Source organism: Phoenix dactylifera, chromosome 11 (assembly GCF_009389715.1).
Source record: "Phoenix dactylifera cultivar Barhee BC4 chromosome 11, palm_55x_up_171113_PBpolish2nd_filt_p, whole genome shotgun sequence".
Lineage (NCBI taxonomy): Eukaryota > Viridiplantae > Streptophyta > Magnoliopsida > Arecales > Arecaceae > Phoenix > Phoenix dactylifera.
In genome coordinates this window covers 1,266,647-1,283,540 of record NC_052402.1, presented here as the reverse complement: position 1 = coordinate 1,283,540, position 16,894 = coordinate 1,266,647, and the positions used below count along the sequence as shown (strand labels likewise).

At 37.4% G+C, this 16,894-nt stretch overlaps 2 protein-coding genes and 1 pseudogene across 4 annotated transcripts; 1 reads left to right on the top strand and 2 right to left on the bottom strand.

Moving 5' to 3' along the window:
- The first annotated feature begins 31 nt into the window (after positions 1-31).
- Positions 32-4,443, top strand: LOC103708355 (myosin IB heavy chain-like). 2 transcript variants are annotated; one of them, XR_604287.4, is made up of 5 exons: positions 32-318; positions 2,352-2,670; positions 3,555-3,613; positions 4,056-4,165; positions 4,294-4,443. XR_604287.4 is itself a non-coding variant. In XM_008793244.3 (4 exons), exons 1-4 carry the CDS (start codon positions 69-71, stop codon positions 4,094-4,096), a joined length of 669 nt encoding a protein of 222 aa, XP_008791466.2. In that variant the 5' UTR covers positions 32-68; the 3' UTR covers positions 4,097-4,430. The 2 variants fall into 2 exon arrangements, 1 of the variants encoding a protein (XP_008791466.2); XM_008793244.3 differs by having other exon boundaries at positions 4,056-4,430.
- A 2,024-nt stretch (positions 4,444-6,467) lies between these two features.
- On the bottom strand, positions 6,468-15,978 carry LOC103708356 (putative glucose-6-phosphate 1-epimerase). Of its 2 annotated transcripts, XR_005513782.1 has the most exons (9): positions 14,249-15,978; positions 13,969-14,043; positions 12,708-12,764; positions 12,472-12,635; positions 10,399-10,533; positions 9,081-9,183; positions 8,091-8,190; positions 7,214-7,300; positions 6,468-7,116 (listed from the first exon to the last, which is right to left on the bottom strand). XR_005513782.1 is itself a non-coding variant. In XM_008793245.4 (8 exons), exons 1-8 carry the CDS (start codon positions 14,426-14,428, stop codon positions 6,911-6,913), a joined length of 1,020 nt encoding a protein of 339 aa, XP_008791467.1. In that variant the 5' UTR covers positions 14,429-15,975; the 3' UTR covers positions 6,486-6,910. The 2 variants fall into 2 exon arrangements, 1 of the variants encoding a protein (XP_008791467.1); XM_008793245.4 differs by lacking the exon at positions 7,214-7,300 and having other exon boundaries at positions 6,486-7,116; positions 14,249-15,975.
- Positions 15,979-16,176: 198 nt separating this feature from the next.
- LOC113462802 lies at positions 16,177-16,290 on the bottom strand (annotated as a pseudogene).
- Positions 16,291-16,894: the final 604 nt, after the last annotated feature.

Below are 16,894 nucleotides of genomic sequence, written 5' to 3'. Positions count from 1 at the left end.
CTTCTTCACAATATTTGAATAAAAATCCTCACCTAGGTGCCTCTTTAACATCTCTCCGGTGAGGTCCGATGGATCGATTCATGAGAGTCCAGACCGAATCGCCAGAAACCCTGGAAGAAAACGGAGCCGGCGGCGTGGAAGCGCCGGAGACCGTAGACGGCGGCGAAGAAGGGGCCGAAGGGAAGGAAGCGGCGGAGAATCCGACGCTGTTCATGGGAATGAAGGTCCGGAGAAGAGCCTCGATCCACAGGGATTGTAAGGGGGATTACATCGGCATCCCTTCCGATCCCTTTCTTTCCAAGATGTTGTGCAAGCAAGGTATTGTTCTGCTTCGGATCGGTAGAGATCTTCCCCCCTTCAAAAGAACTGTCATGTTTCTTGATTTCTGCTTCTAAATTTTGTTTCTAAAGATTTTGGTGATCAATTGATGGTAAAATTGCGTTATGGACCAGATTCCGCATGGATCCGTGTCAATGCACATAGTATGTGAAGAATCTTGATTTATAATAGGGTTCTGGCTTCACTAGTGGTGCTGGATTTGATATTGTCTATGTTATATAGTGCTATTTATGGTCTTTGATATCTGTTCTTATTGTTTGGGAGGGAAATTCGGGCTAAAGAGGTCAGTTTCCCTGGTTTTAGGTTTCGAGCTAATAGTCTTGGTACTCTGATGTGCAATGAGCTTGCTTGATTGGATTGTCGCAGTTTTGTGGACCTATGGTACTGAAATTAATCTGTAAGTGGCATGCAGTTCTATGGACCTTGTGATACTGCAATGGCCTCGTTTTAGGGAAGTTCTGGCACTTATGGTGCTCTTTCTTTTATCATGAGAAGGCATGCATTTTATTCTTCAAGAAATATCCTAGTAGAGCCAGAAGCTTCAGCAATTAGATTTTAAGAGTAGATTAATCAAACTTCTGCTAGGTAGGCAAGGATCATGAAACTTTGATGACAAATAGAAAAAAGCTCATTTTTTTTGTGTTGATATGCAGATCATAATACAATGTGGTTTACAAGGTCTTTAATGGCAAAGAATGAACCAGTTTCACAAGCACACCTTTTGTATTTCTTGCTCTGAGGAAAAAAGGTCTTTTTACCTGTAGGTGGAAGCTAGCGGCAGTCGATGTGATTTTGGCAGGATATCAAATATGAAAACTTGAAGTTAAAGTTGTTGGTTTTGATCAGTGGATGAATACTTTGTAATATGAGCTAAACTATGTTCGTTTGTGAGCAATTTGTTTTAACATTTATGAGTTACTTCTTGTCAAATCTGTATATTTGCATGGAACTATTATCCTTATATTGAGATAATTATTTGACCTATGATGATGACTTAAAATCTCTCAAGTTTCTTCCATGTTCAGGGATCCAGTGACTCAGCCAACTCATGCTCATAACTGTTCTCTTACATGAAAATGACTGATTCAGATCAGCATATCCCTTGACATTTTGTTTGCTACTGATAGATACTATTCATTTACTTCTGTCAGTGAACATCTTTATCTTCCATGATTGAGAAATTCTAAGTTGTTGTCTCAAATCCTGATGTGACATCTTACAAATTGTTTCAGCTTGTGATCACAGATGCCTTTAGTAATTTATTTGTTTATTTTTTCATTGTGTCTTTTCTTTCTTGCAAATCTGCTGGGTGGATATTTGGGAAAGCAAGTAGCAAGGCAGCTATTGTCAGTTTTATATCACTCTTTATCTTTAAGTTTGAAATAATATTGGTTACTTTCTTGCCTTTATGAAAACGAATTATAGAAAATTATTGTATATGCTTGTGTCCTACAAGAAGCAAATAACCAAAGCAACTGTTTTTAATGGAGTGCACTTTGATGTCATCTGATTAAGCCTATTGTGAAAGTGCATTTCAATATCTTACATATAGCTGGGACAAGGGATGATGGTCTGGGTTTTGTCAGTATCTGAAGAATATCAAAATAAGTTATAGCTGATATTTGATAGAGAAAAGCTTGCATCCTAAATGAAGATATCAAAATTTCATAAAGCAACAATTGTTACTATGATCTCTTTCTGATGTTTCAACTTATCACTATTAGAGAAAAGGGGTTTAAACCTGGTGGAGAAGCAGATTAGTTATCTTCTGAAATTGACTGATGATCAGGAGCAAGCTTTTCTAAGGGAAACTCCATCTGTCTCAGACCAAGAATGTATTAAACGTATAAGATAACTTTCACTTAGCATGCATGTTTATGCTGCCTGGTAGTAACAGGCAGTGAATTGATTATCAGGGAGATAGGCGAGTATGTTGTAGTCCTCCGGTTGGCATTACCATCAGAAGCATACAATATCATCACTAATACCTGGAAATTTTCTCCACTATGCAGGTGACAACACAGTATTGTTTGCAGACACAGTTTTGAAGTTCACTGGATCAGGAAAGATGAAGAGACGCATATTGATAATTACAGATTTTGCTATTTATCTTGTTGATCCTGATGCTAATGTGTTAAAACGGCGGATAGCACTTGCAGCTGTTGATAAGCTTTGCTTGAGCGAACTGAGTGATAATTTTCTTGCAATCATCATCCCGACTGAGTATGACTTACTAATGGCCAGCACTCGGAAAACAGAAATTGTTACTATGCTAGTTAAAGCTACCAGGAGCACATCTGAATATGAACTTGAGCTGTTTTGCTCCAACAGGTAAATGTGGCTAATGGCCTTAGTGCTTTTTCCCTTTCTTGCTTTTGGGATCATAATTTAAGCACCTATTTTGTCCTTTAGCAAGCATGTGTTTGCCTTGTTACTTTGTCAACTTAAGAATCTCTTAAATTATCATTTAGATAGAGAACCTGAATAATCTCTGGCTTAATTTTTTCAGTTGAATTGCTTTATTAACTCAAAACTATTTTATCTTTATATGTCAACTCGTGTGATAATAAGACAGGAAAAGGTGCAGATCTACTGCCCCATCTCCAGCAGCAAAATTTATAATTTCGATAGATGATCTGTGAGGGTGAGAGGACATGCTGGAATTTATGCAAATGTCCATGTTGTTCAACCCTTGCACTATCACCGTCCAATTAGTCACTGCTTTTTCACTGCATATATGCAATCTTGCAAAAGAGCTAGCTCATTTGATTCCTAACATCAATTCTTTGTTTGCTCTCATTGGACAAAGGAAAAAAAGCAAGTTCACTGCCTTATTGCAGCTCTGTTCGCACTCATTCACAAAAATTATATAAATGATCAGTAATAGTTTTCTGGAAATGTTACAACACTAGGAAAGACCAACTGGTTGAAATTCGAGCAATAGAGACACCTTATTGCGGTTCTTGTCTATGAAAAGTTAAGGCCATGTGCTTAGTTTTATGTTTAGTTAAACACTGAATAGCTGGGATATAGCCCATCTAATTTGTATTTTGTTGTTGTAAACATTGCATTTTATGTCTCTACTGGACAAATTGACTGATATTTTAACTTATTGCATAGCTATTCAATTTCCTTCTCTTGTAATTTTATATCCTCATGAAGTTACTAAAACAAGGCGGTTTCTCTTGCACATAAATTGCTGGAAATTTATGCAGGTTTGAGTACCATGCTGCTGCTGACTTGCTGAAAGAAGTTGAATTCGAGGAAGTAGATGGTAAGTGTCAGTTTTCCTTGCTTTAGTTACCGGTCATATGATGCTGGCCCTGCTGGCAGGATGCAGTTACATGCTGCACCTGTCCTTCAGTGTAAGCTCATTTTATGGGCAGGTTATCAGGCATCATACTTTTAAGCCTTTGTTGAATGATCTCAATCTACATTCATATGTAACTGTTTCCGGGAGATGCCTTTTCTTTTACCTCTAGCACATCAATGAGAAATTTATCATGGTGTAGATGTTGTGATTGGTTTCTGATAGATCATGAGTCCTGTCAGGGTCTGAACCGCTTTGATCTCTCTAGTTCTAAATAAAGCTGCATTGTATTTTTATCTTTTGGAGTAATCTCTGTATTTGTGTCTGTACCTCCCCACATCTACCCTTTCATGCATTTGGGTTCATAGATTGAAGTGTGCTTAATGTTTTCTATATCTTGTTGCAGGAGGTATTAGAACAAGGTTCATGAAGAAGGAAAGCAAATGAGATATTTGGGCATCTGGTTGGCATTATCGAAGTATACTTTGTAGAGCACAATCTCATTCATATTGAGAGGTGGTGATATTCACTGCTTCTTGAGTCTTTTTATTTTGCACAAAATATTATTTTTATTCTTTCGATACTTTTTTCTTCTCAGTGTTCTATCATTTATGTTAGGGCAATTTCTTCTCTCTAAAATTCAGGGCCTGGTGCTCGGTTAATGATATTGGGTGTATGTGCCATGTCATTTACATGTATCTATCCCTTAACGGTCAGCACATCCGCTAATTGCATCTATTATTTGCACAAGAATGATGAAGAAGGCTCATCTTCCATTTCATCTGCTTTGACAATTTCATTTGTTATTTCAGCGAGGTGGCAATGTTTAACCTGTTTAAATCTATTTAATTTGATTCAACTTGTTGTGGATTGGGTTAGATTACATGTTTAATAAGAGTTTCATATCTTGATTTTTAACTTGTTTAATAAATTAGTTTGGTGCATGTGTGTGCCAATAGTCCATTAGAACCTTGCAAAAGCAAGGTCCATCTGTTGTTGCTTATTGTCAATAGTCCATAACAACTTAGCGATATAGAATTTATAGCCCAAACTCTTTCAGATTGATGGACTCAAGTATTTTTTTTTTTTTTTTTTTTTTTTTTTTTGCTGAAAAAAAGGAGGTAGGGGGGAGGGACAAGCCCACCCCGCGTAGCAACCCCAACCGGGCCCCGCCCCCGCCAGGACTATGTTCGATTCGGGCAGAATGGCCGTTTGGTAATGGACTCAAGTATTTGTCAAGATAATTATAGCGGAAGTTTTGAATCTTATTCATGATGTATCTACTCACTAAAAAAAAATACTTAGAAAGTTTGAAGAATTTTTATCTATGCATGACATGATTTAGGAGTTGAATTTATTATTGCGGAAGATGTTGAGACTATAAAGTATACAGTCTTCTTATGGTATGCTGTATGTTACCGTACCAATCCAATACCGGTACGGATGGCTGACCGACTCTCAGTATGCAAAAAAATTTTGTACCATATCGATACTATAGTAGTGTGGCATCGGTATAGAGTCCGGTATCGGTACGGTGAACTTTGAGTCTTCTAAGTTTTACCATCAGCAGCTGCATTAGAGCTTATATCTGAGACTTTTTTTTCTTTTTTAACCTCCAATCTCTAGCAAACTGCGAGCCAAAGGAGTGCTTTGCAATAGAGAATTGATTTATTGCTTTAGATCAATCTCTCTATTTCCCTCCCACTTACCCCTCTTTTCTGGACAACAAGTCTGGGACTCTCTCTCTCTCTCTCTCTCTCTCTCTCTCTCTCTCTCTCTCTCTGTGTTCCCAAGTATGGTCAAAATTAATCAGGCCTAAGCCTGATAGCTTCGGGCATCGGGCTGAGCCTTAGGGGTTTTGAACCAAATGGGCTGCATGCATGATTGGGAGTGGGAGCCAAGAGTAGAAATGCCCAGCAGGGCAGCTATACAACGCCCAACCCGCTCCACACAAATCAACCCCAATGGTTTCTGTTCCCCTTGATATGAACCTCGGTCCATTCCCTGTCGTTGAATCCTTCCAGACGTACGGCAAGCATCTCATGAAAAGGGTGTAGGGTTTACATCCACTCCCAATCCCCTCTTTCATCTTGCCCTTCTGCCCATGAGAGAGCGAGAGGGAGCAAGAACGCTTGTTTGCCAATCGTCAAGCTCCAAATCTTAGTCTCCAATCCGACCTCGGCCCCCTTGGCAAAAGTTCACACCCGTGGTGTGTGAGCCGCTATTGTATCAAAAAAAAAAAAAGAAAAAAAAAGTTTGACAAAGGCAAAGAAGCTGGAGGCTGCGGCGGCTTCGTCATTGTGGAGGATCAAGGCCGAGCAGGCTGCCCCATATTTGAATAGGTCTAAGTTACAGGTTGAGTCGGCCCTTTTGAGTTACATGGACCTGTTAGATGCGTTGTCTTAGGTAAGGGAGAAGGAGCAGTCAGGCTGGGTTTGTCTTCGTAAGACAAAACAATATGCTTCATTTGAAGTTTTAGCATGGGTTTTCTTTCCAGAGAAAAAGGGAAAAACAAGAGTTCAACTTATGTACTTTACGCACTTTATTATAGATTTTTTGATATCCATAATCCGAATCACTGCCATGTTTCATCTTCATCATGCCAATGCCCACAGCTGGAAACCATCACAGATTATCATAGTCATCACACACTATTATAGCAACTCACTTCTCCCTCCTCGAGAAAAGAAAAGATGGACAATATTGATAGAATGATATCCTGCAATGACCATGGTAGCATCACCTCAAAACAACTATAATTTACATATAATAGCAGTAATTTAGCACAAATACTATTTGCATCCATAACAAAGCATAGCAACAAAAACCACAATAATTCTGATGATATACGTCTACTTAGAATCAGGGTTGAGGCAATTGCAACTGTGACAACATCCTAACCATGACTGCAACAGTTGACCGAGACAGATTCAGCACGTAGAAGTTAGCAGACTCCAGGTGAAGAATCGCAGGTTTAGAAGGAGAAACATATAATCAAGTTTAGGAGCAACATAATCACCGGGCTCCTACCGTCATATTCTAAGAATCTATTATACAATCTACCTGTCCTTAGTTACAACATACAACGCTATAATAAGGATCAAGTAATTCCATTAAGCATAAACAAACAATGGAAGACATCATCCTAGCATGCGATGTTTTCATGCACTGCTATGTCATGAAAATTTCCTACATGTTAAAAATCTCCCGTAGAAATGCTGAACACGGTAAATAGTAATGCGCAAACAGGTGCAACTGTCTTCACCGGCCCCCAATGTGATCGAGATGATCGCTGCAATAGGTGGAAGGAACAGCGGAGAGCTCCAGCCGTCCTGTCCATTCCTCGCCTGGTTTTAAGGTAATTGGTTTTTCGATCACAGCACCATCTACGCAGAGCATATGTTTGTACTCCTCATCTCCAAAATCAACCAAGGTTTTGGATTTCTTCTCCCATGGATTCCAGACAACTATAGCAAAAAAGGCGGCAAAAAAATTTAATTAGCACATGAACCGAAAACATTTATAAACTAAAAGAACTCTTAAGATGCTTCTGTACAATCTCACATTGCTTCCCGCCACATTTTCATCTGTGGATGAAGCTAAATTATGCAGCACACCCTCTTAATTTATTGTACATCGAAAAACATCAAGCTGTAAGGACACCCTCACAAAAGTTATGGAATCAGAACTCTGGCCTCAAGAAGCTGGGTGCCAAAATTTAAGTACTCGCATGTAGTAAATGGCATTACAAAATGGGCTAGCAGAGAACTACATCAAGTAAAAGCTACAAATTCAGCTTGCAGGAAAAGACTATAACATTCTCTATTAATACAAGAGAATTCCTTGATTGAATCCTGAGAAAGCTATAGCAGGCAGGAGTTTTGCATTGTTCTTTCTATGTTTTATATTTCGTAGATTGTCTGATACTTGTAAAGGATGCATCGTGCATGCTATATATTTAACAATGCAAGCATGAAAGTGAAGTAGAAACTTCAGTGAGTGCAACTTCTACATGTGCAAGCACATTTTATGTATATAGGGACCGCAAAAAGCACAGGCATGTTTCTGAAGTGCCTCTCTTATCAATTTATGTTTATTCCAAAAATATTATGCAATATTAAGTGCCTCTCTTAACATTTTTATATGCGCAGGACAAAAAGATTATCTGAAGTTGGAATATCAGGTAAGCTAATTGCATTTATGGAATAAAGAAATTCAGATGCATGATCGAAATTGATTTCTCCTGTTAGAACTTACAATCATATATCTGGCATTCCTTGGTTGACACCTCTATAAATTGCTTTCTATAAGAAATTCCCTAACCCAAAGTATTCATAGTTTTGTGTAGAAAAGATCTGAAATAGCACTACACAAATAGCAAGCACATGCAGACCAGCAATAGAAACGAATGTGCAGACTTTGGTAGGAAAGAGTATCTTACCAACATCTGGCAGCCCTTCCTTTCTTATAACAAAAGTCTGTTTCTTTTCATGGTCAAATACTGCAATTACATTTGGAGAACCAAGATAAGCACGATCAACCTGCAAATTAACGATAACTTGTTATCTTTGGTGGCCAAGACAAAAAACAAAGTTATATTTAATGTGTTTTAGCATTACAAGCATGTTGTATTAATGTATGTAACATAGACCCAACATGATGCTTCAACATCCTTCTTGTTTTTCTGTATAACTGCACATCTAGAATCATAAGAACCAGGATAATTCAAGGATGGAAAACTAAGTTCAGACAGCCAATATACTTATTCGAAGACTTAAAGATGCAAATTTTAGAGACCCACTGAGATTTAAATAAAGATAGGATCTAAGTACATTCTCTATTACTTTCTTGATTGGTTCAGTTCCTAAATCAGTTATAATGTAGTCTTTCTGCCTTCATCCTAGCATGCTACTTTCTTTCATGATAGTAGTCACAATCTGGAACATCCTAGTTATTTCAAACAATCAGCACTGAAATTCTTGCCTAAACATTTGGCATTCCATGTCTTCAAGATGTTATATGTTACTGGCAGATTCACAATGTTCTCAGTATCCCTAGTGAATTTCAGTTTGATAGATCATTTGTCCTGCAAATTATCAGAACAAAGATCAAGATTATCTGTTTCGATAAATCATTATACAGCACCAACCAGTCAGTCAAATACTGTAAGAACGGGAACGCACTCGTGCACGTGTTGGGGGTACATTATCAGCAGAAAAATGCAATAAAAAACACGACAAATTAACTTTTATTACATTTAAATTGTCTGTTCATATTTTTGGCAAGCAAAAGGCATGCGCATCGTGTTTTCTAACTTTACAGAATGGTATATGGTGGGTATATAGCACATGGTGCAAACCTTGATTGAAGTTTTGTTGGAAAAGAGAGAAAAAAGGATTCTCAGCAACACCAATGACCAAAAAGGGTTTACCTCAGACTCAAATGTTATGGCATCTCCTTGTTCTGTAAAGCGCTCTCGTTGGCAAAGATTGTCCAGATAATCAAGTGTCTCCAAACCTTCTATCCTCACCTCACTGTGGATACAAGGTTCATGTAGACAACAAAGTGAGAATATCTCGGATTTACAAGTCTATAAAATATACCATTTGAGGCAATTTAGGAAAAACAGATGAATGATCAGACAGGTTGAACAAGGTTCTTCAACTCTGAAAAACAAAACAATTTCAACAGTATTTGATATGACAAAAGAAACCATGACCGTTACATAGTTCCAGGCATTGACAGCACATGAACTCAGATACAATCAAAATTTCTAGTCACCATAGATAGCATGAATAATTTTAACACTTGTTGCCTGGTCCTTTCTACCGCAATTTAAAATCTGTATTGCAAGATTTTATGCTAATTTGCACCAAAAACAAGAACCTATATTCTGACATCCAAGATTTGATATCATTGGACTTAATTACAAAAACATAGTCTTGCAATCAAAAAGGGATCCAACAGGCCATGTCACAGACCCACAGGAAATATTTTGTTGCTGACAAACAAATGAAAGGACAAAGAATGCAGAACCCAAAAGTTATGATTTTTTTCCACTTTTTCTGAGATACCATATATCAGATTTCTTTTAAAAAACATTGCTCTATTTGTATATAAAGCTTGGCTATAGAAATTTATACTGAAAGATTGAACTGATTCCCTCCTTTTACAAGTCAAGGTCAGAGAAGAAACTAGCTGCACTCAACATAGCAAGAAAATGTAACAAACTTTATCTCTGCACCTGACATAACAAGAAAAGATGATGAACTTTATATGTGTTAGATTCATTATGAACAATCAGATGTCAATCCTTATTGAAGGAGAAAAATTCACATCACAAACTCAAAGAGATGAGTAATGTTTTAAGTCTCGATATTGGGCCTTGAACTAGTGACTTAGCGATATGGTATAGTACAACTCCACATGGCATATTGTTCGAGCGACATAGCAATTGATACCATGTGTTGGTAAGGGGGGGTGTATGGAGCCCCATACCAGTGCTAGGTGCCATACTGGTACCGGTACCCTACTGAGTCAATATTGTACGCCCCATAAGTATGATACAGTACTTAAAATGCACCAGAGTTTATGGCAAAGGACATCATGCCACCTTTACAGTAAAAACAAAAAAAACAAAATTGCCCATTAAATGGAAAGTATGTTCATCTTCAATTTTCAATAAGGATGATACAGTCCCTATCTCTAACTTAACAAAATAAATATGCTATAATGATAAGAAAACATACCTGATGTCAGAAACAGATAAGTACGTGTGATAAGCAAATGAGAAGTTAAATGGCTTCGCATCAATATTTCTAATTCGTGATATCAACGTGAGGTCTCCATCCATTGCAAGAGATACTCTAAGGCGAAACTCAAAACTGAAATCCCAAATAATATTCATATATTATTTATATATATGCAAAATTTTATTGAATTAAAATAAAATAGAAACATGAAAGAATGATAAGGTAAAAGGCAAAAAAGAAATGGCAAAAATTAATTCACAGAAAATTGCAGAATAAATGGTCTCTGTCTGTTGTCCAACAGTTATGTCAAATGTAACGTATGACAAAGCAAATTACACGGGTCATCCAGCTGCACATAAGTAAGCATTTGCGCTGGCTTTCACCATGACAATGTACACTATGATTTATTTGCTGTCATCGCTATTATTGGCAGCAGCCTCTCCATCAGCTTGATACGAAAAAATCTTTAATAATCTTCATAAGGAACTTTATATGTATACTGTATTAACACTCCAGTCAATCATGTGCAACCTCCTTCACATGTTTGTCCCTCAAATCATGTAATTGTCTTGCTAGGATCCTGCCAAAGGGTCTACGAAGTTCAGTCAAGCAACAACAAGCTTTAATCACTTCGTTTCCCATCACCTTCAGGACTTGTCAGCATCCCTTTCTCCTTCTTTGCTAACTATATATTAGTGATTATCCAATTCCTTTTCATTCTGACAGGAGGCACCCTCAAGTCCTTGATACCAATATAAACAGGAACAAGGCCTTCCTAGGCCTTAAGAGAACTTTGAGGACGTACTCCCTCAAAAGAATTACATAGCTGGTATGCTTCATCATTCTCATATGATCAAATTACATCTGCCAATGGCTTAAAATCCAGCAAAATGGCAGTACTCAGTAAGCTCAGTTTTGATGTTAGAAACCTATAACAGTTGAAGTGCTGTTCAGATTGCCAGTAATGATAAATGCTCAACGAGTGCTCTAAGCATGACAGACTCATCATCTTCATGTCCATTATGAATAGACCTTTTAAGCATGCTCCCACTATATAATATCCCAGAAAATATGTCCAGAATTCTATTTACACCTCAAATTCTTATCAATCCATGTATTCCTGGGAAAGAAATGTCCATCTGAGAAAACAATTCATTATAGTGGTAAAACTGTTTGATGTAATGATGTAGATTGTTTGTCATAGAAATACCAACTTAGCATGATTACTGGCAAAAGAAGATGTTCATTTAAAGTGTGCATGATGACTGCAGTAGTAGCAACACAATTTTAAACAGAAATTTAGTTATTAAAAAGTGGTTATTAATTTATCGATATTGCTACAAAGTTTAGTGGAATACGTCCAAGAGTTCTGTAAAAAAGTTCCATGATGACAACTATAATTAGTAGACTGCACTTTATTTTGTCCGATGAGAATTGAATCTTGTTCTTGATACTATCTACTTCCTATTGAGGTAAAGAATGATTCTCTCCCCTCATAAAGTCTAAAGCCATAGAGGCAAAATAGTTTAAAAAATGTGCCTATAAACATGCTTCAAACGTTAACATAATTGCAAACCTTTTAATTAGGTGTATATAATTAATATATCAACTAGCTTATCATTTCCACTGGAAAGTCCAAAATCAACCTATTCAAGTCAATTTTCCCAGCTGCTGATATGATCGAGTCACTTTTTAAGTTCTCATGTAAATAAAATATTTGAAACTTTATATCTAGAAACCATATTGATACATAAGTTCCATAAAGTGACTTAAAAGTATCAGCACTCGTTTTGAGATTTCATGACAGATGTTCTTCTGCAGAGGCACAATACTAATTCAAACAAGAGCAGGAAAATTTTGCCAAGTTTTAGATAGAAACATTTTATTGAGGCCATAGGTAAACAATACATGTCAATAATGCATAGGATAAGAAGGCTTGGAAGGGCTTCAATGCAACTAAACTATTATCTTCTCATATAAATCGATTGACACTTCATGTTCGATATATCGCTATTCCTGTCCTCGCCATATAAAATATTGTAAAATTTGTATACAAGTAAAGCCCCATACCAGTGTGGCCAGCACTTCAGATCATCTTCTGATGGTTTAAGCAGCAGATCAACAGAAATTTTGCCATGGCTATCATTGGGGTGTAAAGGTGGAGGATCATTGTCAATGCTCCATGTCTTGTTCCTTGCAAATCCATGTTGTTCCAGTGAACCACGGTTACCAAACTACAGAGTAAAAAGCAGAATTAGATGATTGACCAAACTGATATAGAAACCTATCAGAGTGATGGACACCACCTGCGGAAAGCATATAGGAATTCCTCCCCGCATTGCTTTTGGTGGCTTAAAGATCGCCTGAATTAAGAATTCAGCATAATGTTAGAGTGCATTGATACAATATTTCAAGCAGAAGTCTCCAGAACAATTGATGATGCTAGGCACAAACAGAAGATACCAGGCAACACAAAAACTTTAAACAAAAGTTTTCTTCTAAGGATGCATATTTTGTTTTTACATTTCGGGTAAAATGACAGGAAAGAATGGTCTGGTGGGAGTATATGAAATATAAGATACACAAGACATCCTAGTGGGGCAGAATTTCCAACAGCGACCCTGTGAGATGCAGCAGTCTTCAAAATAATGTACAGCTAAATGATAAATAACTGTATCGCGGACCTATCAGAAAAAAGAATCTACGCGATTTCAGAATGCTGGATGTCATCATCTCGTAAAGAGGTAAATTTGACGGTTATATAAAATTATCTTAAAATGCTGCGTCAATGGTGTTCGGTTGCCTATAAGCAGCCACTCTAAAAAATCTATAATAAATTAATAATGTGTCTCATAAATTGGCTTCCGGTCTGAGTTACAATATATTGCCAATACCATTACATCTAGCAATACACAAGCATATATGCTTGATATCATACTATAGTCATCGATATCTCCAATACCAGATGAAATCCAAGATCATATACAAGTCCCCTAAGTTAGCATGCTAGATCCTACTTTTGCTTCTTTATATTCTCTCGAATGAGCGCAAAAAATATTTATAGTCCATAATTTGCACACTGAAAGATTTACATAATTGCAGGATGCAGTGGCAGTGGCAATTGCAGTGATAGCGGCAACCCCAGTGCCACAAAGATCATGTGATTCTGAGCTAACAATATGAATTTGTTAGAGGTTTACAAACTCTGGCATACACAGCATCAAGTCAATCCGTACTGCATCTCAAATAATACCAAATTAACAACAGCCTTATTGACTCAGGGCTTAATAGCAGCATATTTAACAGCCTTAACTAGAATCAATGGCACTTTTTATAAAAATCTTCTGCAAAATCAAAACAAAGCATACCATACGAATCCTTGGGTTTATTAACTTCACATCCATCATTAGATTGATTTTTCTCATTACCAACTGGATTCCAGAAAGGAAACATATAAAATTGGAAAATAACAAAGAAACAAAGAACCATAAAAGGAGACTTAACATGTCATAACCCTTCAAGCATTAATGGAAAGAAAAGGATTCTGCTAAATTCTTATAACTGCACCTTACTGCTAGTGAACAACAGCTCTTCACCCCGTTCATTTTTCCATGAAACAACCTGCCCTCCATGCAAACTAACCTGGATTGCTGACAGAAGCATTATCAAGATAAACCAGAGGGATGTTTTTAAACCAAAATAACTTTAACAGATTAAATGCAAATGTCTATATGTCAAAGCTCAAAGCTCAATAATATTAAGTAGTCAACAGGAACGCAAACCGCAAAAGGAAAAAACTGATGCATTAAAAAAGGGGAATAAAAAGATAGAAGGGAGAGAATCTCACTCGAGCAGAAGCTCCTCGCGGCGCTTTAAGCGTGACATGATCGATTCCATTCCAGTCCTTTGTACATTCAATCTCTGATCTCTGATCCCAAACAGTCACGGAATGACCCATGTTGGGAACGCAATGTGGAGTAACTCTGATCTTCTGCTCCCTCTCTCCAAGAGAATCCCCAAAATCCATAAAACTACTCCACGAACACACAAAAGAATAAGGCTCTACTACTCAATAAACTAGCATGCAACAGTCATTGTCACACAGTTGGGGATATGAACAGTTCCCAACACTTTTCTTGTGACTGGGAGCCTATATCTCGTGAGAGAGGACCCAGAGCCCCAATCTACTAATCCAACTTTTAGAATTTTTCAAACTCCACCAGATCCTCTCAACACCCACTCACTCAAGTATTTGCAAGAAAAAGTGGTGCAAAAGGCCTGCCATCAATCAGAGAGCTAGAAAGAAACATTGGATCCCCATTGCAGAACCAAAAGCACTACCTTTCAAAGCAAGCACTGAAAGAACCACACCGACCAATAGGCAAAAAGGAAAAAGACCTGATCCCAGTGCCCTCGCTATACTCTTGATATATATTTACTAAAATAGATGAAGCCCAAAGCTGGGATGCATGAGTCCTCAAAACCACAGATGTCTAAATCTAGCCGCAAATTGATGCTCAAAACCTAAAATGATGAACCCAAATCGGCAATAGATCAGTCCTCAAAATAGAGAAGTCTAAATCATATTGAATGCCTCTGCTTGATGCCTCAAAAAGTGCACAAAAACCATTTTTTTCCTCCAATAGTATACTTCAAAGTTCCATAAATTGGATATAACCCGAGTGCAAAGAAGAAACAAGACATGATTCTACTGGCATCCTAAGTTTTTGAAGTATTCTGAGAAAAAACTAGCAATCGAAAACTGGTGGCGCGGCAGATTTCACCAGAGGCCTGACATCTGGATTTAACACAGGACCAGGCTTCGTAAACCTTAGAGAGAACCTAAAAGACATCACAAATCTTACATCAAGGACAGTGGACTTGGAAAGAGAAGATCAATTTAGAGTCGTCAAAATTAAATTTTTCGGTCAAAATAATGAATCTGACACTGGCATAATCTGTCAGAAAGATCGAAAAGACATGTTTAAAACAGAAACTTTTTTCCAACGTCCAAAACTATGATACCTCAAGAAACGCCATAAAACCCCGGACTCTCCCCCGGATCGCCCAACCCAATGCTCACCAAGAACCCGATCTCAATGCCCGAGACAATTAAAAACTCGCAGCAGGCCGTGCTTCCACGAAAATTCTCCCCATCTCTCGCGCATTGCCATCAAAATACGACAACCCCGACGCCCGGAATCGCAGCCAGCGCTCCCGACCCAGATCCCCAGAACCCCACTCAAAAAATCCACGAATACAACCAAGACCAGCCGCTCTAAAGCCTCGCAAACTCCACTACGAGCCCACTCGCCCGCTTCCAGAACGAGCCCAGAATCCAGAGAGCATAAACGAAATCCGAGAGCGACGGCACGTGCATGACGGACGGAGAGAGAGATGATGATGGATTCAACAAAAGGATTTGCCCGAAGTTTCAAGAAAGTAAAGGGGGAGTTGAAGCAGAGAAGACGGGAGAGAGACTAGAAAGAGAAAAATATTAGAAGAGAGAAAAGGAGAACCAGTCAAAAAAAAGAGGGCTTTGTTTGTAAAAATTTGTCACCCTGCTCCTGTTTGGAAAAACGTGAAGGCCCTCTGGAACCAACGATCGAAGTCCAAAATATAGGGGCTCCCTCTTTCGATCTTCCACCGTTGACACTTCAATGACATACTCTAAAGTCCAATTTAAATTTTAACATCCTCGCCACCAAAGCTAAGACTCTAAATTCATTCATATCTATTCACAAGCATAATGATCGGCTCATGATTAGGCTTAATAAACACATGCTGTAGTATTTTATTTCTCAATTTATGCACGTCATTTTTGTGTAGAAGCTATGCCAATCTTCTCTGTACCATTGTAATTTTATCTGTGATACTATCATTAATCACTGCGACGAAATAGTGATCCTTCTTTTGCTATTCCAATCTTTACAAAAAACCTAAATTATAATATAAAAATCTCTTCCGCATACAAATCATAAGGGCATTGAACATGACTCGGGTGATTTTTGTGAAGGGTAAATTATAACAATATACACTTGTTACGCTTATACCTAATTAAATTAGTGATGCTAGTGAAATTGTTTATCTTATATACAAAATTAAAATTGCTTTTAAATAAGGAGGGGGGGATGCATATATTTTTTTATGTCTCCAGGTGGCTGTTGTGTTACTTAAGATATTTTGGTCATTTTTAAAATATTTTTTGATATAGCATTCGGGTCTCATTTCAAATTAACTATTTGGCTAATATTTATTAAGATAAAATATTAAATAAAAATAAATTTCAAAATAATAAGCATGAATTTTTTAACTATTAAGTTGAAATATAATTTATTCTCAATCTAAATTTTTTTTTGTAATTTACTTTTTTGTGCTGCTACCAATATCATTTACGAGCATTATGACAAAATAAAAATCATCATCTGTTAGCTGAAGCTATAGGGAAAAAAATAAACATATAAAAAGAGGCAATTTTCTTATTGAAATTTTC